At 42.1% G+C, this 27174-nt stretch overlaps 1 protein-coding gene and 1 long non-coding RNA gene across 2 annotated transcripts in view; one reads left to right on the forward strand and one right to left on the reverse strand.

Moving 5' to 3' along the window:
- The first annotated feature begins 211 nt into the window (after positions 1-211).
- LOC139049440 (uncharacterized) lies at positions 212-27080 on the forward strand. The gene is made up of 4 exons (XR_011508262.1): positions 212-406; positions 15045-15137; positions 19731-19773; positions 26832-27080. It is a non-coding gene; the product is annotated as an uncharacterized lncRNA (long non-coding RNA).
- The window catches only part of LOC139049438 (proto-oncogene tyrosine-protein kinase receptor Ret-like), a 379568-nt gene continuing 362096 nt past the window's right edge, over positions 9703-27174 (reverse strand). The window contains exons 19-21 of the mRNA XM_070524812.1: positions 19276-19375; positions 13870-13987; positions 9703-11938 (exon numbers count right to left, since the gene is read on the reverse strand). Of these exons, the coding sequence (XP_070380913.1) occupies positions 11745-11938; positions 13870-13987; positions 19276-19375 (412 nt within the window). The 3' untranslated portion in view covers positions 9703-11744. The remainder of the gene's footprint in view (positions 11939-13869; positions 13988-19275; positions 19376-27174) is intronic.

The raw sequence follows: 27174 nt of genomic DNA on the forward strand, positions 1-27174 counted from the left end.
GAAGCCTGTACTTCCCATCATTCCCAGGTAGATTGAGGCAATGCTCAGAGAGCCCCTGTAGACACTAGCACCACATTTCCCTCTAGGGTATTTATTTAGAAACTCTATGCCATGCGAGATTTTTGGATCTCAGAGGCCATGTGCTGTTGTTGCGGCTGTCTCCCAACTGCAGCGATAGGTGGCGTTGACATCTCAAAAGTTTCATTAGGCTTTAACTCGTTCGAAACGAGAAGCGATCTCGAAAACTACACAAGGTTATCCATAACACTTTGTCGTCGAAGCGGCCCAAGACTAAGCGAAAGCCATTTACACAGTCATTTGCTACGATCGAGTGAAGTGAATTTTACGAAAGCAACGCCAAATTCAATTCGAAGCGGGCAGCCGGGACCGCCACGTTTCACGCAAGGTACCCAAACCACACAAAGACACTAATGCTAAATCTGAGAAATAGCGTGCGTACGCTATACGCTATGGGTCGTTTCGCGTTCTGCACATGCATATTACCGCCCTGCTATATTATAGTGTACGCAATGGTATAACATATGCTGAACTAAAACTGCCTAATGAGTTGATGATTCTTGGATGGTGGCACCAATGCGAGGCCCTTTGTATATGTGGGGCTGCTCGGAAGGACCTCGTAGTGGCCTGGTACTGCCCCGAATGAATGGTTGTGCGGTCTTTTAAGGATTACCGAATGTCAGACGAGCTCACCAGCATGGATGAGTTCATTCATGGGAGATCACTTTCAGAAATAGTTTAGCTTTTGCAAGACTTGGCTTGTTTCACTTAGATGACGATAATAAGTGAACTCATTTCCGAATTGATATTGCTTGAATAAAGGTGCCATTTATCTTTCCATTCATTTCATATTTCAATAAGTGAACTCATTTCCGAATTGATATTGCTTGAATAAAAGTGCCATTTATCTTTCCATTCATTTCATATTTCACTTGCGGTGTTAGTATTTTCTTATTTCATGGACTGAAAAGTCGACTGTCGTGTTACAATCATGGTCGCGTTACAGTCGAGCAAATATGGTAATCGTGTAGCGCCAGAATCAAATATGCTGAATAGTTTTCGAGAACAGACCGTTAAGCACAATGTTCACATCCAAATATTTATAAAGTTAGCGAGTTTTTGTTGTTGCATAGTACTTTATTGAGTTGTTTATTAAAAGCCCAAATAGAGCATTATGGAGTACACAAGTTGCTTTTTCGCATGCACGACTTACAGAGAATGATACCTCAGTGACGTAGCCTGCTCCACTACGCAAGTTTTCGTGTTTTATGTCTGTACTATGCCCGTGGGGGTGGAAGTTTACCATACCCTTCCTCAAATATTATGTTCATTTGGGTACAGTTGATGCTTTGAAATATTAGAAAAATATTCACATTAATGAGTAGTGTCTGTACAATTCGAAGACCAAATCGAATAGCACACTATCCGATTCTTTATTCGAAAGTTTCGAATATTCGCACACCCCTACTTTCAGCGATTTTGCTGTTGTCAATTACACCTGCTTCAGAAACATGTTTACTAAACTTGCTCGAAGCAAGGACCCCTCTGGTATATATCATAGTACTCGCCGCGATATATATATCATCTTGCACTGCCACAAGGCACTAGTGCGGCACAGGTACCACCACAAATTGAGATTACGCGACTTCCGACACTAGGCACGCGGAAGGACAGCGTGTGTGAGGCCGCACCAGCCATCTTGGTTTGCTGTTATCATTTGCGCCTACCATCAATTACCTCCAAGCAACAGCACATGGGCCACACATGTACTCAGTCGTGAGGAAGCTGTGTGCAGCCACAACTGGGCTTGAGGAAGAGACATGCACTCTCCTCCTGTAGCACACACTTGATCACATGACCTCCAACAATGGGCGCGCGAGAAGACTGCACACATGAAGCCACTATCCTTCCAGGCTCACACTCGCGCACTTAATTACTCTTGCACCTACAGAATACAGCATGCAGGGTGCAATCTCGCTGCACTTGAACTTTAAACAGAACATCACGTCAACGGCAAAAATTCACCTGGAGCGTTTATATAGTTGAATGAATAAAATGAATGCTACTTGTGGGAAAGTTGTGAAGATGCTGAAAGACAGGGAGGTGCAAGGTTTCAGAACTAATGCAGAAAAAAAGTTCCCGAGATGCTGTGAAGCAAGAGGCAGCATGAAATGTTCGATCCCCACTGCCATCACTCATCACATCACTCATACACTTGTAACAAGTACTCATGGTCAGCGAAAGAGAGCTGTTCATGTTTGCCTGTGCATGCATGACACTATGTCTGTTAATTTAATTTGTAAGCGAATGTTCACTGCATTTTACACTGCCAATAAAACTATGAATTTACTCCATGTAGTTGTTTAGTTCTTTGCTAACAATATTAATGCTTCCGGTAAAACTGCAACTTTTTTTCGTAAAGCTTGATGCAAAATTAGGGAAAATCATAGAACAAGCCCAAATGTGTAGACTATATAAAAAATTTGATATTATAATTTTTAATTAATTTCGGCTAATTAGCTAGGATAACAAAAAATTATGGCAGAAGCCATCAGAGATGATTGCTGATGTCAGCTTGTGTGACCTGCTGCATATCTCCATGCCATCCATAAATCGCAAAACCTTATGGGCGCATTAGCAGACACATGAAGTGGCAATCTTGCTGCCATCCACAATGACAAATGATACCACAACATAGTATATCTTGTAATCACAGCACCCCAGTTGAAACCCCGTAGCAACCCTTATTATCTCTATTATCTCAGCTGAAACTCTGTTGCAATGGTTATCCATCAAGCAGCCGTTTTCACAGAGAAGGTGTCCATTTCGCATGGGACGCTAACGATTTAAAACTACTCCTCGTGGTCCCCTTGGCACTTTTATTCTTGGCCATACCAATATCGCATACACAGTGCCGAAGCCGTCTGTTCAGGCACATATCCAGTGACCCAAGTTGTCTACTAGGCCAGACAGCAGCCTGCAGCAAGTTGTCTATTCACACACATACCCAGTGACCCATGTTGTTGGCTTGGCAAGACAGCAGCCAGAAGAGAGTGCATCGGCACCTCTTTGAGCAGATGTGACTGGCAAGCTGGCATACGTCACTGAGCTGAGAGGAGCCAGTGTGCCATGGCCTGCTTCTGCAACGCACAACTATGGCACTGGCAGCATGGAGAGCGATACTACAGCACTTGAATGCATCGTGTGACTCAGCACCGGGCAGCTTACCTCTGAACAGCAACAATGTTCACAAATTCACTGCACCTGTGCCTGCTATGATGTAATGAGCAGCCAATGCTAAACACTCGCCTGCTGCTGTCGCCATTACCACTGCCAACAAAGCATGAAACTGCTGGGAGACCATGCTGTACATTCTTTAATTTCATTCAAAACATCTGGCACAAAGATTCAGTACAATGCAATAATTACTGCACACACATGGAGACAGAACAAAGTCATCACGAGAACATGGCTACATTTAATGAAAAATGCAATAGCTTTTTACAAAACAGAAACATAACATAAATATTTTAGCAACAACATTTATAGGTATTCTGCTGGATCTACTACAGCTACTGCAAAGCTGCAGCCCAATTCTTACACGGAGAAGGGAGAGCAATGGTTCTCGGCTAAATGAGATGCAGCATACTCCACATTTGAACACTTTGTTTGCCAGAATAAGTAACGTCGATTAGGGCCTTAGGCTTGTGTTGGCCTTTTGTCAGACTGCACCACAACAGGAAGCACTCTGGAGACCGTGAGCAAGCAACTTGATTGCCGATAACCATTATGGGGTTCATTGCAACAATACCGAGAACCATTATGGGATTCATTGAGGAGCTTTACACTGAATAAACTCAGTGGCCATTGAGACATTTGCCTAATGTAGGCTACTAACTTGAGGTCACTTTCCTCACAGCGCACATATTTGTAGGGGTGGGCGAATATTCAAAGTTTCGAAAGTGAATCAAATATTACACACTAATTATTCGTATTTGAAAATGAACTATTCACTACTTTCTAATAATAAAAACTAATGAAACAGTTTGGAACAACTGCCTGTTTAAGTCTGGTTACTGTTCTCTGTCAGATAAACAAAGTATTGCAAATTATGGGACGTAAAACAATGATAAAATTTTTCGAAATAATGCAGAAACAAAATGGGTAATGCAAGATTTGAAGCCAACACACCAACCTGCAATTTTTGTTTGTAGTCTGTCATTTAGTGTTTTTGGCAGTTCAGTCATGTAGCAGTTTTATCTTTTACGCTAGAATGACCTATGTTTTCCTTACAAAAAATCCTTTTGCATGTGCCTGTGGCAAACACGCTCTTCAGGAGCATTTCTTTTTTCTTTTTCCACAATCTCCGATTTTTCTCGGTGACCATTTATTTAGTATTTTGGAAAACTGCTCACACAGCAGCAATTTATTAATGGAAAGTGTGTCTGCAACCAGGCTCTAAAGATGTTGAGAGGCTATTCGTGCAGTTTCTTTAATGACAATAAGTGATCTTGTGTTTAAAACTGGTGCTTCACTTGTGATCATCAGCTATGTTTCCTTTATTTACTAGTCAATACAGTCATGGTACCTACTTATACCAAACTAAATGTTCCTGCTGTAATTAGTGTGCATTGTGTTTGACTATTCAATATTCAATTTGCATTCAAAAAAGTTTATATTCGCCCACCTCTACATATTTGTTATAATTCATGAACAAGTGACACTTTCTCTCAATTGTCTGAGCTCACAAAGTTGGAAAAATCCTGTTATCGAAACGCAGGCCTTTTACCTTGTGTAAATTCTCTTCAACAAGCTTTCAACATCCAAATTCTTAGTGCGTTTCCCTACCGCCATTAGCATTCAACCATGAAGTCTACATGGTAAACTACGCTAAAGGGTCTTGTTTCTAAATTGCCACATATACTCACCTCTTTCATGTACAGGTACTTCTCAAACCTGAGTTGTAACATTTCACCATGAAAGTGATCCAACAGCTGTCCTCTTGAATTACTACGAAGAATAATTCTTCACTAAATATATAGATGAATAAAAATTTACAGTTGATTTGGTGGATATCTCCCATGCCATGTGTCACTACATAGTACACCACAATGCAGCGAACGAGATAATCACTTTGAACAGACTGGTGCTATTGGAGTATATTATTGAATGCTTTAGAGCAAGGTGCTGAGATTTTTCAGAAATGTGATGCAGTAAGAATGCTACTATGACAGCAATCAGTGCATCTACTTGCGCTAAATATATGAACACCAAGGACGACACCATTTTGTCCACGCAATATACATCTTTGGGAGGGAATTCAAAGAGAAGATATGATAATGACCACAAATTGACTGAAAGGGATCCTGCAACAACGTTTTAATACAGTATGCTCAAAGCAATTATCTATACTGTGACTGGCACATTAATTTTGACATTGCCTTTTGCTTTCACTACTAACTTGTTGGTGCACAGTTAGTCTTGAACACAGTTTGTAGTTGCGATTGTATAGTCGGCACAAAGAAAGTGGTCAAGGACAAAAAAAGGGGGGGGGGGGGGGGGCATGAACAAATGGTTAAACACACGGCATTTGTTTGTGTCCCTGTCCGGCACTCTTCGCATCTAAGCACAGACTCGCTCAACAACAAGGTTTGCTAGATTACATTTTGTAGTGTAGTTTGTAGTGCCACCTTAGTCTTTAGCATCTTCCTAATTACGCCTTGCATTAGTAAAAGAAGAAACTGATGCTACATATAGACAGAAAATAAGTGCACAGGAAGGCACACACAAACAGCTGAGAAAGACACAGGACAGGTGCTTTTTCTCAGCAGTTTGTGTGTGTCTTCCTGTGCGCTTATTTTCTGTCAATCTGCAATGCATCATCAGGCCCATCTGCAGGTGTTGTTAAACTATGATACTACATACGAGCCCAGAACTTAAGAAGGGAGTTCAGCCACCTGAGAGCACTGGCATCATGCTCGATCTGCAGAGCATCCCCGATGCTCAATTTTAGCTTACAGTTGAGCTCACTTATGACAAGTTCAGTTATAATGAATGCTCAGTTATTACAAATGAAGATGGCAAAACGGTTATAATTTTCATGCGGTCTATGGTAGCACGTCTCAGGTAGAACAAACAAGTTGCAGTTCTGAGCTCCTTTAGGGCGAACAGGGAGGTACCTCTCAGTGTCCTATGAGAAGGCACCAACCTCCTTGCATGCCCACTGCTTAGCAGGTTCCTCAGCTGTGCATTCCCCAGCACAAATACAGAAGCAGTACCTCTCAAGTGCCAGCATGCAATAGAGTGCATGCTGTTTCCAATTGAGCACTCAACATTCTGCTACGGCTGATGTTGCTCATGGCAGTAGAAATGAACAAGGCAGCTTGAATGGATGTTACCACACATTGCATCAAAACTGTTTTCGCAACGCTGGGTTCCTGTCTGTGTCTGGAGCAAGAGAGTTTGCAATTGCAGACCTCAGAAGCAATGTGGATTCGTCTGCAGATTTACAGCAATGGATTGTTGAAGCACAGTTGAGTGCTGCTGACGTTGATTGGAACAACTTTGTCGACATGGACGACGAAGCCGATGTCACAAGTCATGCATGGATGAGGACATCGTCCGTGAGGTGAAAGGTTTTGTCAGCAATGAATCGGATGAAGAAAGTGAGGAGACTACGGAACCAATAGCACCATGTGTAAGCGCATCAACCACAGCTGAGTACATTGCATCACTGATGAAGGAAAAACCAGTCACAAAACACAAAGGACAAGAAGAGAGGTTCACACCACAATGACTCGCCACACCAGTCATTGTGGTGTGAACCTCTCTTCTTGTCCTTTGTGTTCTGTGACTGGTTATTCCTTCACCTATGTACCAACTGGCCCAGATTTCAACCCTTTTGCAATGCATCACTGAAACAGCTCATACGCAGGAAAGCTCTCGGCAATGAGCACTTGTCAGTTTTGAACAATCTGGAAGTTGTGATTATTAAGTAACATATTAAGTAAGATAAGCTTGCTTTGCTTCTTCAGAAGCAAAGCAAGCTTGCCCATTACTTTGGAAAACAACAAATGTTTATGCCATTTCGTTGGCTTATTCTGTGTATTCTCTTATTACAAACACTCTGCAATAACGAATGCATCATGTGTGACCATGACGTTTGCTTTAAGTGAGCTCAACTGTAGTATACTTGCCAGCCACAAAGTAAGTGAAATAGGTATACCAGACAAATCGAACAGTACGGAGTTCATTTCCGATATTGAGATGCTAACAAGTTGTTGGTCATCTGAAAAAATTTAAAGTTGTCAAAATAAATGCACAAGTGACAGTATATGCTACCACAATGGACACAATGTAAATAATGGTTGTATTCAAAGCTGCAATATACTATGCACTGTGTGAAACACTGGCTCATGTCAGTCATCACAGAAGAAAGGGCTTTTGGAACAGCAACGTAATGCTAGCCTGCATGTGATATCCTTATAACTCGCATTCGCAATATACGTAATTTATGGAAAGTGTATTTCTCAGCTATGTAGTACTACACTATAGTGCTGTAGAAGCAACCAGTGCAAAAAAAATAATTACCTTTTAGGAACAATCAGCAAGTCCAAATGCAATATTACAATGTCATATGTATGTTTTTCGGCACTTTCGTTCATTTTATTTATTGTTTTGTGCACAAATTCAGCACCAAGAAAATTTTATAGGAGAAAGAGAAACTTGTTGATAAGGCTTTGTTGAGCTGGATGGTTTGCTTTGGTCCTTAAGTTTACAGTTCTTGACGATGGCAATGGCTTTGTTTCATAAGCAGCAACTTAAGTTTCACATGGTCAAGCAATTTTAATTATTTTTTACCAAGAATGCCGAAGTTAGCATGTGTGTTATACTATTATTAACATCACTCAATGGATAAATAGCTGCAGCTGCTTAAGCCTTTACATAGCTGGCAGCACAAACAAATGACTTCAATGTTCCAACAAGAGCAGTGTACCAGGGAGCAAAAAATTTGAATGGGTACTATTTGCCACCCTGCGAAGTAAATAAATACATATAGGGCTATAAAGAACAAAAAATGCCACAATAAAATTTTGGCTCATGAGCAGGCTGATCCAGGCTTTCTAACTCTCCATACAAAGGTGTACCAATTATTGGCTTCAGCAAGTGTTTACAACCTTTTTGCCATTAACACACTGTTTGAGATTCCTTTTCTCTTATGTGCGTGGATGTACATATTATATGTTAGTTTTGAAGTTGAGCAAAAATACAGCCAACATTACCAGTAAAAACTAACATTAGAAGGGGCGTCCTTCATATGAATAAAAAAGGAGCTCATTCCATAAAATAGGCTATAAGATGTCTTTCTTAAGAAAAGACAAAACATAAGACGTCATTCCCAAGAAAGAACAAAAGATAAAAAAGCGAGTGTCTTAAAGGGACATTAACGAGAAGCACTGAATCAGTTTAGATTGAAAAAGTATTCTTGAAGAACTCTGCTTTTGCTGGTTTCACATGTAACAGGCTGATTATTAGAAGAAAAATGATGATCAAAGTTTCATTTTTAAATAGTAAAGTATTTTTTTGTATTTCGGCTGTTCTACTTTAGTAAAAATTGGTGAAACTTTCCAGGTTCAGTCGTTGGGTCTTTTAGAATGCAAGGTAGTCCATCTTTACAGAAAAAATTTAAACTAGGCTCGAGCAGATGACTTCAAAATCCATTAGGTCATGGTGATCTGGTGCAGAAACTTCAAGGCGGTGTCACCACCTGTCTTTCGTTTCTTCATCTTTTCTTCCTTACCACACATCTTCTTGCAGCAAGAGTAGCTTTTTTGGTATTTTGGATGGTAATTTACTAACACAGCACAAATAATTTTTCTTTTTAGTATCCCTTCAAGTGAGCAATGTTTCAGTTAGTACCAATGGAGCAGCACATTTCTCCCTGTACTATCGGCGTCAAATGAAAGTTGAACAGCGGAGCGCGTGGACCAAGCATAAGTGAAGATATAGTGCGCGCCGTCCAGTCATCACCATTGATAGGCGTGCACATACGGTTTGGCCGCACTGCGCGATCCCCCTCTAGTGAGATAATGTCGCTTCTGTTCTGGTTCTTATAATTGAAAGGTAGAAAATGAAAAATAAAAATGAAGCTAGAATATTGCAGTTTACGGCGAGTCTTATCGCACAGATTGACGAAACAACAAGCGCTGTCGGCGCGAAGAGCGGTGCGCGTTGTGCAGTTTGCACCGTCATCGCAAGGTAGATTTGCCCGCGCGGTTTGCAGCTTGCGCGCCACATTCGTTCTTTCGATCGGCAAATTTGCGCTGCGCGGCATCGCTGGCAGCCGCGACGGCGGCCGGCATGCCGAGCGCGTTGTGCCGGATGTGCGCGCCTGTCAATGGTGATGACTGGACGGCGCGCACTATAGCTTCACTTATGCTTGGTCCACGCGCTCCGCTGTTCAACTTTCATTTGACGCCGATAGTACTTAGGTTCCTTCAAATTATGCTTTACAAGCCGCTGAGTGGGAGCGCAATTGGCAGTTTCATATGATTCATGTTGCTGTGAGAGTTAGCCCTAGAAACAAAGTGGATTTGCTAATTTTGAGATTATATACATCATTTGAGATTATAAATATTAGAACCAGCAAGAAAGGTGATAACCTTCAGAGGAAAATTTCAAGGGTTCAGTATATTATAGCTGATATATTGTCAGATATTCAGTTTAAGTACAAATACATAATGGTCATCATTTCACACAGTTTCATGAAACAATGTGAGTATAGTTATTTAAGTGCTCACCACCAAGATGTGATCGAGTATTTAATACAACAAATATTATACTCCTATACATAAGTGCTGATTTCGAATTAAGCAAGAATTAGCATTTTTTGTCCATTAAGGGGTACAAGGAAGGAAAAGATTATGGATATAATGATCGCGTACATAAAAGCAGTGACTTCAAGTAAGTCCTTCAGAACACTCTGAGGATGTGTACACTTAAATGTTGTAGGACTTTTCGTAGCTTGTGCAAAAGATTTTTAGTAGGGGTGTGCAAATATTTGAAATGTTCGAATATTATCGAATGTTATCTTCTTAATATTCATACAAATATTAAAATCAAATCGGATATATTGCAGGCTGTGCGGGTGCAAACACGGTTCTTAACATTTGTTTCTATATAATCCAAGACTATTAGGGCGATTTTGTGCTGAATTTTGTGACAATTCCGTGCTGCTAGCGAAATTTTGCCTGTAAAGTGCACTTAGCCACCAAATGTCTAAACGCGTCCACTCATATTTCAAACATACAATTTTGCACAGAGGCTGCTCTATATCTTGACTATATGATACAAGGCTTTTTACACAGTCCAAAATTTTAATGCAGCTGGCCTTTAAGAACCAAAAAGTGCTCTCCAAATGTCAGTATCCATGAAGCAATTCCAAACAACTATTGCATCATACATGTAGAGTAAGTAGAAGATGCTTTTGTCAATGCAAAAGCCAGTATCACTTAAGGCCAAGGAGATGTTGAGTACATTGCATTGATATAGAAGAGTTTGCCTGTATGCAACATATACTTACAATAAAGAACATGACAAAGTTCCTTGTCATCAAGTTAATGAACCATTGTCACCAACCATAGAAACTCATTCTTTAAATTTAGAAGCAGCTCTCAAGTTTAGCAAAAATTTTCAAAAATTATCTTTCATGCAGATCGCAAAATATTTTCTCCTTTAGCACAAGTACAAAATATCTATGTGCTACATTTGTGCCTGAGAAAGTTTCCCAGTTTGTTTAATGATAATTAGTAGTGAGACTCAGAATTTTTTTTTTTAAAAAGCACTCCTTTTGCCACTGCAAACACTGGCTACTATGGCTACAGAGCCAGTTGCTGAAATGTCTACTCAGACAGTCTTACAGTACATGATACAATTTGTTATCGTTCCCTTGCCAAGCAAAGGAAGTAATAAGTTTTGCTGCTCTATGAAGCTATTCAGTGAATGCTACCAGCCTCTGGTGTTTTTGCCAACAGTCAGCCAAGGGCGACTAGAAACAAAATGACTTGGCTGTCACATTGAAAAATCGCTGACATAAAAAATAACAAGCCAACCTAAGGCCAAATTAAATAATAAGGAAAACTTAGCTGCTATTATAGTCGAACCTCAATTTCACAAACCAAGATATATAATGAAATATCAGATTTAATGAAGTAAATCTAAACTTTTTCTTGCTTATATCAGTATGTAACGGATATATGCTTATAACAAATATTGGATATAACAAGGATATTTTCAAGTCAGATGCAACTTCATTGCAACAAAATTCAACTGTACCAATGAATAGAAAAATATTGACCTCATCAGTGTGAAGTGCCATATGACCTATGATAAATGCCATGGTGAAAATATAGAAAAAAAGAAACAAAGTCATGCTCGGTGACAGTAAGTATGTGAGCGACATTTACAATGCAGTTTCTTTTTTTCCTCGTAAGCCATTTTCGCCACAAAAATGCAACACATTGAGGAATGTTGACGATATGGCCTCCAGTACACAAAGAAGCCTAACAGTTCAGTCCTTGCTGCCCGGTGAGCAGAAGTGCCACTAAGCAGTGGCCATGTTACAACAGCCGTTTCTGACACTGAGTAGGCCAGAGGCCCTTTGGCTATCTAGCTGGATCCCACAGAGGAGTGGACACCTTGAACCACCGAGGCATGCCGTGTGGCGACTAGAGGAGTTGCTTGGGCCGTTCAGCACTGGAACCATCCCGTGTCAGAACTTCAGGCCGAGCTAACCAGCAAGCAACTGGAGAGTCAACGAGGAAGCCATTCTTTTTGGTCAGCAGGTGGACATTGCTATCCTCTGACACACCAACATCGAAGAATGACCCACGGCGCTCGAATTGCATGCAGCCATACTCGGCTGAAATGAAAATAAATGTGAGCATTAGTCGACATTTATGTGCAGTACAGCAAAAATGAGGAAATTTTTAGAGGCTGGCAATGCCACCTGTCAAGTGTGCAAGTTTGCAGAGGCTGTATTCCAGATTGACCACTTTGTACGTATAAATGTCAGTCCATATCGAGTAGCTAAACTGGACGAAGCAGACACGACAAAGGGCTCCATGTGCAGGCACACTATGTGCAGGCACCAGTGTTATTCTCATGACATGAAGCTGTTGTGTGAATTGACAAGGTGAGCACAATGTTTCCACCTTAATGGATCTTACAGTAGAGCTAGTGAATGGGTTCTTTAGTAGCCAATATGCATTCTTGCAAATTACACAATTATTTCCTTGGCATGATTTTCGAAGACTTTAGCTGATTTTGAATGCTGTCTTAGTGAAACATTTCGAGTGCCTATCCTTAGTAATGCACACTGCGATAAAACCGCTGTGCACACAATTCTCTCAGCACATTTTACTTGTAAAACAGACAATTTTTTTGGCAAGGCATTCGACAAGCACTCTACCGTCAATGTAATCGACAGCTTTGTGCCTGCCTTTCTTGTATATTTGCAGCATTGCTATGATAATAACTGATCTTCGCAGACTTCAAAGTGTCTTGTCATCTTACTCAAAAATATTATTGCATATTTTCCGTGGACTTACAGAAATTTAGAAGATTCTGGTGAACTTTAGATACTGTTTTAGCAGAATATCTGCAAGAAAAATGGCAACACTGCATATGCAGTATGACCATTGTAACATGCCCCTGCTCAGGGCCTTTGAGGTCAATAAAATATGAAATGAAATGAACAAATGCCTGTCGCTACACAGTGACACATTGTGTATCTTGACTCATGTGGAAACCAAAGCATCAACGAAACCAATCAATCTCGAATGTGTCTTGACTTGCTAGGTTCGTAGGCACTGAAATCGTAATTGGATGCAAAGATTCATGCTTGAAATGTTAGACTATATATAATGAAGCATTGGTCAGCTTTCACGACGCCTTTGTCACTCAGAATGCATGAAGGCTCCATAAAGGATTCAAAAGTTTTCATCTTGTAGTGCAATTATACCGTTAGCTAGGTCTGTTGAACTAGAAAATGAGGGGTCTTAAGATGGAGTTGTTGGAAGCAGCATTCTTCCAGCTACATCATTTCACTTTACAACAAAAAGGAGTGTTATCACATACTGACACTAATATTAACTGTCATAATGGAGGTAAAGAAAGGTATCACATATTGACACTAATATTAACTGTCATAACGGAGATAAAGAAAGGCATAAGTAGATGACTAATATAAGTAAATACTAAATAGATGCATCTCACAGTGTCATTACACCCAAAAATTAAATTGTGGGGTTTTATGTGCCAGAACCACAATCTGATTATGAGGCACACCATAGTGGAGGACTCTGGAAATTTGGACCACCTGGGGTTCTTTAACGTGCACCTAAATCTAAGCACATGGGTGTTTTCCCATTTCGCCCCCATTGAAATGTGGCCGCCGTGGCCAGGATTCGATCCCGCGACCTCGTGCTTAGCAGCCCAACACCATAGCCACTAAGCAACCACGACGGGTTGTGTCATTACACATAAAGTACTTTAACATCTGTCTGTACTGATGAAAAAGTTTTCCGCTGCAATGACAATTTTTTTTTTCAGGACTTGAACTGAGCTATGATTCCAACGGACAATAGTAGCCCCACTTCACTGTGCAGTTGCCTTTTCTAAACATATAACCACTCCAAAAATAATATATTGTGTTATTGATGGCATTAAATAAATGAAAGAGCATTTTAGACAAAATAAATTTTGCAGAAACAAGCTAAGTGGAGGAATATTTTTCTCTCATGAAAATATTCTTGTTGTTGAAAAGTCTGAAAATATATATCCTATACATACGAGCTTCGCTGCCTTCACCGTCATCTGAATGGTTCTCAAGAAGGGGCTTCATTGAAGGCACTCCGCCATTGAGATTATAGTAAGAACGATTCTGCACGCCACCGAGTACCAGGTAGGACTGAAAACAGAAGAAACACGTTTTTATTACAATGCTCGTTATAATAACCGCTTTGGTCACGGTGTGCACATTTGTGTACATCACTGGTTATTAGTTCCAATTATGTGCATTTGTGATTATGAAAGCCCTACATTGAGCTATAACTAAACTGAACCCTCTGCTTGCCTAATCTGGCTTCATTTTCCTACAATGCTCAGAATACTGTTAAACCTGACAACTTTACTGAAGGCACTGCTACATTTCATGGGAAGTTTGACGTGGTGAATGGATAGCTTTTCCTTTCTCATGTTTTCACCAGCCACTGAAAACCTTCAGCTTGCACTTTGAGCCAGTAACTCAGCTCTCTTCAAGAAAATATATAAATGACTGCAATTATGATAATTTTAGATTTAGTTGCTCTGTAATTACAAGGATGCAATAAAATTGAACATTAAGCTATTGTACCATTAAATTTTTTCTCAGTGGAGTATCTACCACAGTTGCATAAAATGATGTAATTTCAACACTTTTGCTGACAGTCTACCACAGTTTATGACTAAAGGGGATAAACAGACTACAAGCCCTTGTAAAGGAATGATTTTATTATTTTACATACCAGAATAAATATGAAGACTTTGACTATCGGACCATCACACATAGTCTCTATTGAGCATAATTTTGTATTTGTCAGAACTAAGCCACGTAGCACAGTTTTAAGCAATATGAAATGCAACAATGTAAAAACACTGTGTGCTAAGTAAAGTTTGTTTTTTCCATTACGAGAAGGTGACACTGTTCTCCACTCAAAGTTCAAAGTGAATTTTTTTTTTCACATTTCTTTAAAAGATGAGGTAAACCTGCAATTACATGACCTTTTACAATACGACTTTTATTATTCTCTGCTCTGCTCTGTACTGCTTGAGTTATGTGCTTTTCTAAACATATTTTTCCTGTGTAACACTTACTACATTATTCTTTTAAGAAAAGGGACAAGGAGGGCATAATGGGCTGTTGACTGGAAAAGCCTTTTTATCTAGGTTTTACTTGATGCAAGTAATTTTCACTTCATTCTTTGCAGGTTTGGTTATCAACATTAAACATTTCTGCTGGTCACTAGTAGCAATAACATCAAGAATGCCAGCACATGGAAGGTCATACCTGACATACTGACGTGAGCATGGCTCTATAATACTTTATAACTCTGAATACCAGACTTAGTACTGGTGAAATGGTTGCTCGACAGGCATTTTCAGCATGATTTTTGGCATTGCAATTTTGCTTAAGCTACGGCAGCCAATGCAGCCAATGTTTAATGATAGATTTGAGGCTTTATATGTAAAATATCTAAGGTAAAATTCAACATCTTGGAAAGGGAACCAGAGTTCGGTATTCGTAGTTAGTTTCCTGAAACTGTGCAGGAATATGCATTTATCTAGGCAAATAGTCACAGGGAATTCAGATAATGAGAAAGAACTTTCCAGACAAAGAAGAATGGCTTGTAATGTTATATGGCAGGCACTGTTACATCATGAATGGCAATGTATGCAATCAGCACATTCTATAGCCATATGTACTAACCAATGGGGACAAAACTTAAAGGGACCCTGAAACGATTTTGGCGATTTTCTACAAACGTACTGAGTCGTTAGAGTAGGTTCTTCTGATCATTAATTGATGCATCTAAGTGCTCTGCGTAAAGCGTGTAATTTATTATAAGGTTTTAAAAATACCCATCGCTGCCGATCGCAGCGCACTGCTCGGCGGAATTTTAAGCCGCCCCTACCCATATGATGCAAATAACCCATATTACGTCACATGGGCGAGCTATCTGATTGGCTGACGAGGGCGCGTGGTCGATAATTTTTCCAACTTTATGGTGAACAAATGATGCTCGTAATAGTTGGAATGTTAGTTACTTTGTTTTTGTAAAAAGAAAATAACTTAAAGAGAATACACAAGAATAGTTTTTTAGTACACTTCAGCACTTCCGGCACACAGCAAGTGTCGTCTGCTTGTGTTACAACGTACTCCATTTTGACGAGAGCTCCGCGGTCAGAGTCGGTCTCAGTCTTTTCGCGAGCACTATGATTCGACTTTGTTGCCTTGTGGACTGCAAACCTAGCGACCTGCAAACCGCGAGTCCAGTATTAGGGCAAACGCAAGCGCAAGGGGACAGGGTCTGGCCGCTTGACTGTGCCGGGATGAGCCACGAGATGAGCAGAAGGGCAAATGTGAACGGTCTGCACGGTGCAGCCACCTGGTGGCACAGAGCTCAACCATACACAGTAGCAGCAACGAAGTGTATTCTTTGCTGCTGGTGTGTATTTTTCGCAGGAGTGTAATCATCAACACGTTGATTTAAAAATGTTTAAAATGCTTTACACTTGGTTAGAGCAATATTAGCGCTTTGTTTGACTGGTTAAGCGCTGCGCCAGCAAGTGTCTGGACCGTGCAGACCGATCAGGCTGCTCACGTACGTCTACGCTAAAGTTCCTTCATCAGCTTGAGTTTATGCCTCCAGTCATTTGCCGAAATGACCAGCTTGCCTGTTTTTAGCGGAGTACCGGACACGTTCGGCGCTACGACAGAATGCTCGCAACGCACGCTGCTTCGATAGCTCTTGGTCGACGGCCAAGCGGCTAGCGGAGAGGTCTCGCGCGGGAGGGGGCGTGCTCCTAAACAACCGGAAGTGGGCGATGTGACGTCGCATCGTGACGCTGAACCAGTGAAGGCGGAGCTTAGCGCCGCTCGCTCGGCGAGCGAGTTGAGGAGGAAAAGCATAGCTAGGGAGGAGGGTAACTTCTAATCGCTTGCAGCTCCGTTAATACGTAACGCTTCACTTAAATTGTGGTGCGAATGTTCTACTTAAGCTGTACCCTACGCGCCTACAAAATTTGTCCGAACCGTTTCAGGGGCCCTTTAAGGGACAAGAAAGAAGCTTGAAAACAAACTAAAGGCCACGCAACAAGCAATGGAGTGAAAATCACAGGTGTAATGACAGTATAGATTAGAGAGCAAATGGGTGTAGCTGATATTCTAGCTGAGACTGAAATGAAGTGGAGTTGGGCAGGTCATGTAATGTGTAGAATAGATAGGGCAGCGGTCCATCAGAGCAACAAACAAGAGCAAAAGAGAGAAAAATGTAATCGAGGATGGCAGAGGTGGTGTGATGAGATTATGAAAATAGCATCAGGCGATGCAGTAAGGGGCAATTAGAGATCGCTGGAAGAGGCCTTCGTCCTGCAGTAATAAAGTAGGCTGATGATGACAATGAAGCCAGTGATGATCAGTATACAGTAAAGATAGAATGCCAAAACTGCATGCTAACACTTTTCAGTTACACACAATGCTGTTATAGGAACCACACTGATGTATTTCAAGTACTGTATCTAAATAATGCAAACTTGGTGCACATAAGCTGGCCTTAAATATTCACTGTGTCGCTACTATGCTGATGTACTGCAATGTGGGAAGGCTACAATAAATTCATTAACCATCATTGTCGCTCACTGGCTATGACATTCTGCTGCTGAACACTTGGTTCGGGTTTGATTTTTAACTGCAGCGGCCACATTCTGATGAAGGAGAGGCACAAAACACTTATGCACAATCATGGCAAAACAGTCACTGCATGGAAAAAATTAATTCTGAGCTAAGCCCTCAACTATGACATCTCTCAGAGCCTATGCACTGCTTTGGAACCATTAACCCCCAAAATCAATCAATCAAGAACAATTTTCTATATTAACCATGGTGTTCTTATTGACACATGTACTTATCCTTTTCTTGGGGACTGCATTTCATCCACTAACTTAAAAGTTATCGCTCAGCGCAAGATGCGCCTGCATAATTTGGAACTTACTGGAAGGTTATCGTTGATTCTATCTGTTGTGTCTGTTGTCACTGAACCTTGCATAATCTGATTGTATGCTTGATGCGAATTGTGCGGCACTTTCGGGAAGGCACATGGGCAACTGGAACCTTCGATGAGTCGTGTATAAGAGGAGACGTGCTTGACCTGCAGATCAAATTTTCGACAATCGCCGACTGTGCTTGCCACTATTGTCGTGCTTGACTGTTGCTTGTTTTCTTTCTTGGCACAGGTTCGCACACTAACGAGTTATTTTCCCGATTCACAGTTTTCACTACTGTGTTCTTCACCGTCACAAAACTCAACATTACTGAAAATGGCTACCTTATCACTACAACAACGCCATAAGTTCCTAGCATTATTAAAGAAATGACAGTTTCGCCCAACAGGCAAAGCATTAATTGTGATAGCAAATTATTAAACAGCGATATGAAGTAAGGTTAGTGATTTTATCAGCTGCATCATCATCATTAGCGTATTATTATGTCCCTTGCAGGATGAAGGCCACTGCCAGCAACCTCCAATTACCCCTGTCTTGCACTACCCTAGCTGATTCCAACTGTGCCTGCAAAGTTCCTAATTTCATCACCCACCTAATTTTCTGCTGTCCTCGACTGTGTTTCCCTTCTCTTGGCGCCTGTTCTGTAACTATTGTGGTCCACTGATCATCTACCCAGCACATTACATGGCCTACCCAGCTCCATTTATTTCTCTTAATGTCAACTAGAGTAGCAGTTGTATAAACTGCTGCAAACATTCACTTACTAACTAAATTGACAAGCATGATATCACTCATGTACAGGAAAACACGAACACATCTCACTCAATGACCACGGACATTCGCAATGACCACGGACATTGGTGCGATGAAGAGTGGCAGCAGTGGCGAGTGAATTCCGCTTCGTGCTGCTTCTCGCTTCAACGCAAGCTAGGCGCACAAGAACACAGCGCATGCCAAGCCATCAGCTTTATCCGGCCAGCTAGCCTTTGAACCCAGTGCAGATTGCCTCCAAGATAGGATGCGTTCAGCCGCGCTCGGCCGCTGCAGATGGAGTAGAAGAGGATACGTGCACTGACCTGGCCCCTTCCCCTCCCCCTCGTGCGTGTAAGAAGATGGCGCACACCCTCCCCACCTTCCTCCCTTGCAAGTGCGAGAAGATACCACTGCATCAAGCCACCATTCTTCTCAATCTACCCTTGCATGCTTTAACTTAAACCTACAGCAAATGGCACGCGGCTACAATATTATTGCACTTGGACTTTATATGGAACATCACGGCAATGCCAACAGCGAAAATTTGCCTGGAGTGTCCATATAGTTGTTATTGTAATAAAAACCAGTAACACCTCCATAGCTGCTTTCTTAACCTTTACCACTAGAAGGTGCATAATGAATATGTACTAAAAAAAATAAAATAGTCTAGCATTTGCAACTTACAGCAGAGTCCTGCAGTATATCTTCTAATCTTTGCCTAAGTTCCTTAAAACAAGGCCGATCCTGTGGTCTGGGCTGCCAACAGCTGAGCATCATACGATATCTGCAAAGGAAAAAGAGGCACAATCAAATAAGTGTGCATTTTGACAGGAATCGGCACGTGCACGTCTTTTTCGCCTTCACTGCAACCGCTGCGAGGCGGCTTTCATCTGTTGCCATTCTGTTTCAATATCACGAGTTTCAATTTTCGAACTCCTGAGTGAATCCGCATTTTCAGTGACAGCTGTTGCACCTCACTGGGCCTTAATGTGTCGATTAAGTAGTAATGTGATAATATTATTGTAACCTTGTGAATTCTTTTGTAGTCAGTTTTTGTATTTTATAACACTAATGCATCTGAGCACCAACTTGGGCAACTGATTTCAATATTGACATGTGTACTTGTTTATCTTTTCCAGATGACCCTTTTTCACCGCCTAATAAATGTTATCGCTCAGAACGGTACGTGCCCGCATGTATTCGAAGTTTCCGGAATGTTATTGATGTTTCTACCCATTTTCTGTTGTCACCGAAGCTTGTGCAATCTCATTGCATGTGCGACACGAATTGTGTAGAATTTTGTGGAAGACACGCAGGCACCAGCGATTACTCTGGAACATTCGATGAATCATGTATAAGAGCCGACGTGCTTGACCGGCAGATGAGATTTCGACGATCACTGACTGTGCTCACCGCTATCGTTGTGCTTCAAGTGTAGCCTGTTTTTGTGGGCACAATAAAAGCTAGTTTCGTCATTCACAGTATTGCTACTGTGTTTTTTGCCATCGCTACTACATGAGAATATACACCACTTTCTGCAAATTATGTTGAGTGAGCTGGCACCAAATTGGGCACCCGATTTAACTAAAACTATTGACTCCTTGACTACAGACTATCGGCTATTATTCCTTTTGGAATGTATGTTTACATTGCAAAATTGAAGCCGAGCAGTAGTGAAACCATGTCTGCTTAGCAGAAATCTTTCAACTGATACCACTTTCAAGATATCCCTCCCTAAAATGCACCCAAGATGTGCACATGGACATTCAAGTTAATACTAGTTTCCTAAAAGCCTCCTTCTAGCAGTGCGAGATGATTTTAATGGAATACCAACGCATATTTCAATATTTTTTGAAGCCATAAATCTCAAAAGTGGTACTGCTAATCTTAAGGTTTCTGTTAAGCACACATTGTCGCGATGGGAGCTCGTGTCCCAAGAATGCAGTCAGGACGCTGTCTTTCGGGTGATAGAGGAGAGCCCCTTTTATTCAGCGAACGCCTCTTATAGTATAGGCTCCACGGATCACGTGATCCACCATGCAGACACAGACGCTGTTGGTGTCATCTCTCATGTGGCGTCGTGGGTACATAACAGAACAGATAACTGATTCCAACACATCCCCCTTTTCAAGCATGTATAGAATTATACATGGGGGGGCAGCAGATTGGATACACACCAACAAAGGACCGCAAAAAACAAAATCACTTCATACATCAGTCGTCTACACCCAGCCTGGTAGGTTTTCGAACTACTCTACTGGACCTAGCAGTCGTCACAGTCTGGGAATGGTTAGCGTCTGCTTCCTTTTGAGTTAGGGGCACCCAGGATTTGTTCCTTTTGTTGCCTGTGCTAGTATTTTATGGAACACTGCTGGGCTGTTCCTGACTATCTGGAAACTCGTAACTTCCACTACTTATCTCCTCTTTCAGGAGACGGTTGAGCATCCGCCTATTTTGTCAAACTTCGACCCCGTTCTCCGTCTGAATACGGTATGAACATGGTTGTGGCGCTGCTCCGAGCACAGTACCTTTTGTACGGAGGTCAGTCACCCACACTACATCGCCTGTTTCCAGCATGGGGAGATGTATAGATTGGTGACGTCGGTAAAAGTAGCAGCTCTGCCTCTTCCTGACCTTCCAATCATTATCCACCACCTTTTTCAGGGAGCACTGTCCCAGAGTACGGTGCTGAGGCAGCATTGGGACTCAAGTCCTGAGCCTTCTATTCATTAGGATCTCCGCTAGGCTGACTCCCAAAACCCGAGGCGTTGCTCTATAAGCTAGTAAGGCCAAGTAAGGGTCCTTCGATTTCAAAATGAGATGCTTAATCATCTGTACCATTCACTCCACTTCTCTGTTTCCCTGGGGGTGCTTCAGACTCAAAGTAACATGATGGAAACCATATGATTTGGCAAATTGCTCGAACTCTGTGCACACAAACTGGGAACCATTGTCAGTCACCATACATTCAAGAATACCATGTCTAGCGGAAATGCTTTTAGTCTGTGTATCACAGTGGCAGACTGTGCAGACGGAAGAATGTCTACTTCTGGGTAGCGTAAAAGATAATCTACTACGACAAGATACGGTTGTCCATTAATTTGACACAGATATGCACCGACTCTTTCCCATGGACAAGAGGGTGTTGGCAATGCCATCATTGGTTCCATCCTCTCAGGGGCATGCATTGCGCAAATACCACACTGTTTCACGAAAGACGCTATTTCAGTGCTAAGTCTGGGCCACCAGATGAAACCTTTAGCTATACTACGGCATTGTGAGATGCCTTGGTAACCATCATGTAGCTTACATAGTGCTTCTTTTTGAAGAGATTGAGGAATGATTAACCTCATTCCATTAATGTAATGGAATGAGGTTAATCATTCCATTATATAATGCATGCTCGATTCTGCTAGTAAGGTGCAAGATGGCCAGGAACATTTTGTTTCTTCGGCCAACCTGCAATGCACAGTTTTCGCATGCTTCTACACACTGCATTGGTCGCTTGACCCTCTCTCACCCTTGTCAGGAAATCATCTGCTGTTTCTACGCCCAATAAACAAGCTTTCGAGTAGGCAGTAATTTCAGAGACCGTCAGGTAGCTTGACAGATTTGTGTGAGCTAAGGGAGAACGTGAGAGAGTGTCTGCAGTGATGAGCGATTTTTCGGTAACATATACAACAGAAAAACTATATCGCATCAGCCGTAAGCGAAAACGTTGAATTCTTGGTGGCATAGCATCAATTGCCATGAGACCCAACAATGATACTAAAGGTTTATGGTCCATTTCGAAAACTAAGTCCAAACCACGTACATAGTCACCAAACCTTTCCGCTGCCCATGTTAGCGCAAGCGTTTGCTTCTCAATCTGGGAGTAGCGTTGCACGGTTTTCGTTAGCGAACGAGACGCGAATGCAACTGGTCTGCATTCTCCATCTTTTTGTTTTTTAAACAAAACTGCTCCCAGACCAAAAGACGAGGCATCAGCAGAAAGAATTATTGGTAGCACAGCGTCGTACATCACCATACACTGTGCTGAACAAATGAGATCTTTGAGGTTTTGGAATGCTTTTTCCTGATCACAGCCCCAAAGCTAGCATATCTTTATGCAAAAGAATGCGTATAGGAGCAGTGACCTCAGCTAGATGTGGCAGGAAGCATCCCAAAATGATTGGCCATGCCTAGGAGGCTTCGTAGCTCAGTTACGTTTTCGGGTGGCTTCAAATCTTGGATAGCACTGATCTTAGCTGGATCAGGATGAATGCCATTTTCATTAAGAATGTGGCTCAAAAAACGTACTTGCTTAACTCCAAAGAAGCATTTCTCATTGTTCAATGTCATGTTTGCCTTTGCTAGGCGTGTAATCACTTCACTTAACCGGTTATCATGCTGAGCTTTTGTTTCGCCAACCACTAGGACGTCGTCCATAACATTAACAACACCCGGAAGGCCACATAGTATCTCCAACATTCTTTTTTGAAAATATTCTGGAGCAGAAGTAATTCCAAACGGTAGTCGAGTGAAACAATATCTACCGAATGGTGTCAAGAATGTCGTTAACTCTTCCGAGTCCTTACTGAGTCCCACCTGGTGGAAGCTCGAGTTAGTGTCGAGTCTTGAAAACCACTTTGCGCCCGACAGTGAACCAAGAGCCTGATCTAGCGTTGGTAACGTAAAATGTCCTCGACTTACTTGTTCAATTTGGTAAGGTCTCCACATAATTGCAGGTCTCCTGATGGCTTCACGACTGGAACTATGCCTGCGCACCATTCAGTGGGGTTACCTACCTTTCTTATTATGCCCATATGCCCGATTCTCTCTATTTCGTGTTTCAGTGGCTCCCTGAGGGGAATTGGTACTTTGCGTGGAGTGCTTATGGCATGTGGGATAGCAATGGGTTGTAGCCTAATTGTATACTGGCCGGGCATCGTTCCCAGACTATGAAACTGAGTCGCACCTGGTGGAAACCCGAGTTAGTGTCGAGTCTAGAAAAACACTTTACGCCCGACAGTGAACCAAGAGCCTGATCTAGCATTGGCAACGTAAAATGTTCTCGACTTACTTGTTCAATTTGGTAAAGTCTACACATAATCGCAGGTCTCCTGATGGCTTCACGACTGTAACTATATCTGCGCACCATTCAGTGGGGTTATCTGAAAAACGCACCTCATACTGCAAGTTTCCTGACGTGACTGCATCAGCAAATTTAACGATTCCCAAGATTTCTAGTGCTGGCAATCCTAGAAGAATGTTGCGCAATGGATTGACAACGTAAAATGTTTGATAGGACGTTTTCCCTTTCCAATCGATCTCGGCTTCAAATTTGCCTAGCACATTCAGTTTACTGCCTCTAGCACTCTGCAAAACTACATCTGCTTTCGCTAGTCAGGTTGGTAATCCCGGAAACATTGAAGGTAACACGGACACTTCTGCGCGTGGGTCTACTTTAGCAAGAATTGGCCCAGAATTTTTGCATACCTGAACAAATTGTGCTTTCCCATCAGCGCTTACTGCTTCGCCGAAAGTCTCTCCTGTTTTCTGATTAACAGCAGAAACGTCTACCTTTCGTTTGGCGGAAGTAGTCCCTTTCTTCAGACAGGCTTTAGCAAAGTGTACTTTGTTGCAGCAGTGGTGACACTTGGCAGCTCTAGCCGGGCACGCAACCCTGGGGTAGGCATTGCCACTGCAGAAGCGGCAGCATTCCTCCGCCATTGGCCGTGCTGGCGGTGGTTTCACCTGCGGACGCACCTCGCCGTACTGCCGGCATCTCTGTTGAGCCACAACGTCCACGTTGGGGCCTTGGTCTTGAAGTTCTGATGACTGGCCGTCGTATCCCTGTAGAGTATACTGCTGCTGTTGGACGCTCTCCCTTAGGCAAGCCTTTGCCAGAGCTGTAGCAAGCGTGAGCTGTGAATCCATTTGTAGAGCTTCTTAGAGCTTTGTGACGCAGAGCCTGACAACAAGTCTGTCTTGGATCATACGTTCCTTCCAGCTGCCGAAGGCAAAATGGTCCGCCAAGACATGTAGCGCAGTGACGAACTGGTCTACAGACTCGCCTGGCTTTTGAGCGCGTCTGTGAAAGCAGGCGCTCTCATAAACAATGTTGCATTCTTTAACAAAGTGTCCATTGAATTTTTTTTTTATGGCTTCACAGTCTTTAGCCTCTTCCTCTGACAGCCCGAACGTACTGAAGACCTCACAAGCCTGCCGTCCCATTGTGTAGAGCAGCGTGCGAACCTAGGCTTCCTCGGAGCATTCATGGAGTCCCGTTGCAAACTGGTAATCGTCAAAGTGCTCGATCCATGCTGACCACTCTGACGTGTGGTCAAAGTCCAGCGGTGGCAGTTGCTGGAGCCCATACAGGTGCATTGATGGCTGCTCTGACGTCGTTGCTCGTAGCTGCGTCGTTCAGAGGAAAAATTCTTCACCAGCTTCTGACACCATGTCGCGATGAGAGCCCATGTCTCAAGAACGCAGTCAGGACGCTTTCTTTCGAGTGATCGAGGAGAGCCCTTTTTATTCAGCGAATGCCTCTTATATAGGCTCCGCGCATCACGTGCAGACACAGGCGCTATTGGCGTCGCCTCTCTCATGTGGCGTTGCGCGTACATAACAGAACACATAACTAATTCCAACACACACACGACTTCACTATTGCTCGGATTCAATTTGGCGATTTTACCTCGAGCTCTAAAATGAATAATTAAAATGACAATAAATAAATATGTTTAATTAACTACTTGAACATTAGATTTGTCATGAAGGTAATTTCCACCTCATCCAGAAATTCACTAGAAAAAGCACAAAAGCGATATATGACATAGAAATAACATGGCAAGTTGGGTGAGTTGGTGATTGAACATGTTCCTATGGGTGGGCAGCGCAACCCGGACGAAGGAGGAGAGGAAGTACGCAATACGTATCATACGTATCGTATTGTGTACTTCCTCTTGTCCTTCGTCCGGGTTGCGCTGCCCACTCATAGGAACATATGACACAGGTAACTTTTTAAAGACCCAATCTAAAAAACCAGAGTATGTGCATATGGGTGCCTGCACGTGTACATGCATACACAATTGGTGAGCTAAGACATCTGTGTACTAAGAAATTATAACAGCATTAACAAAACTGATACAGTTGACTTCCATTAATTCAACCATGATGGGACGGACGAAACTGATTGAATTATCTGGTGGGTCCATCTAAACAAAATGTAGAAAAAATGCCAAAACACACCATCAATTCATTTGGCATTCTTTGCCCGATTCTAACATGCCACCTAATCAAATGTGCACCTATTTTATGTGTCCAAAGCAGAAAACTAATGTAGAAATTACGTTAAAGCTCCTAAACAAAGTAGAAATCCAATGCGCATCCAATTTTTTAACAGAAATTATGGGCAAGTGTCTAATATAACCATGGCATTATGTCACCCTAGGACGCTAGGCCAAGCAAGAGGCCCGACTTTGTTGACGTGGTGAATGGCCAGGCATGAGTGGACCATGGCCCTCGCTTGTCCTTGGCCACCGACTTCTTCCCTACTTGTTAGCAACCATTGGCCATTGGCCAAGTCCCATTGGGATGTTGCACAATGGCGGCCAGTTTCTTAAAGCAAATTTGCTACATGGGTTTTTAAAGTCAGCTTTGCTGCGATAAATCCGTGTTATGTATTAAAGCATACAAATGCAGTGAAGGCGGTTTCAGTCGTATCCAATAGCACCACACAGGCAATTTTCAGCATAATGTACTTTAAAAAGAAAGCCATGTCGGAATCTGGTAAATATCACAATCAGGCATTGTGAGCTACGGTTATTGCTTGAATATACTTCTAGGGCAGACTGAAATTAGGCATTTTTGACGTGAGCAGGCTTATGGTAAATGCATTCACAGACCCTAAGCTCTGCTGGAACAGATGCCGCCACGAAAGGGGTCGCTGTTGAGGTGATCATAGGAGTGAGGCGCACGCGCTCTAGCAAAGGCCAATTGTAGGATCGAAATAACGAAAGTTTGGCCCCATAGAAATGCATGGGTGCCATCCGGGACCTTCGGTCATGATCAAATTACTGAAAAATCGAACTAATGAGAGTCAAATTAATGGAAGTCGACTGTATAAAACAAAATGGTACAGCTAAAGAAAGCAAGAAAAAGAGATGATTACATTGGAGGGATTCAGCTGTCTACAGTAGAGCTGCTGCTGGTTGCTGCATGTGCTTGTTTTTTGTTTTTTTTTTGTTTTTCAGGAACAGTAGCAACAGCAACAAGAACAACAGTTTGACAAAGGAAAGAAGGAGATGAATCACTCAATGCTATATACAACTTCTCTACATGCTGTGCCCATGAACAGCAGAGTGCTAGGCGACTTTATATCTAAGCAAATAATGCACATATGATGAATTGGAATGACTATTAGTAAACGAGTTACAATTAGTTGTAAGCTGTACCTATGAGGAAGAAGTATGAAAAGAAAATGAAGATTACAAGGGAATACGTAAGTCCTTTTAAATGCAACCCAGAGCAAGATGGCATGTTTGTGTTATACTCAGTTGGGGTGGCTCTAAAGAGGGCAATGAACAGGGGGGCTGG

This window comes from Dermacentor albipictus, chromosome 1, assembly GCF_038994185.2.
Source record: "Dermacentor albipictus isolate Rhodes 1998 colony chromosome 1, USDA_Dalb.pri_finalv2, whole genome shotgun sequence".
NCBI classification, from domain to species: Eukaryota; Metazoa; Arthropoda; class Arachnida; order Ixodida; family Ixodidae; genus Dermacentor; species Dermacentor albipictus.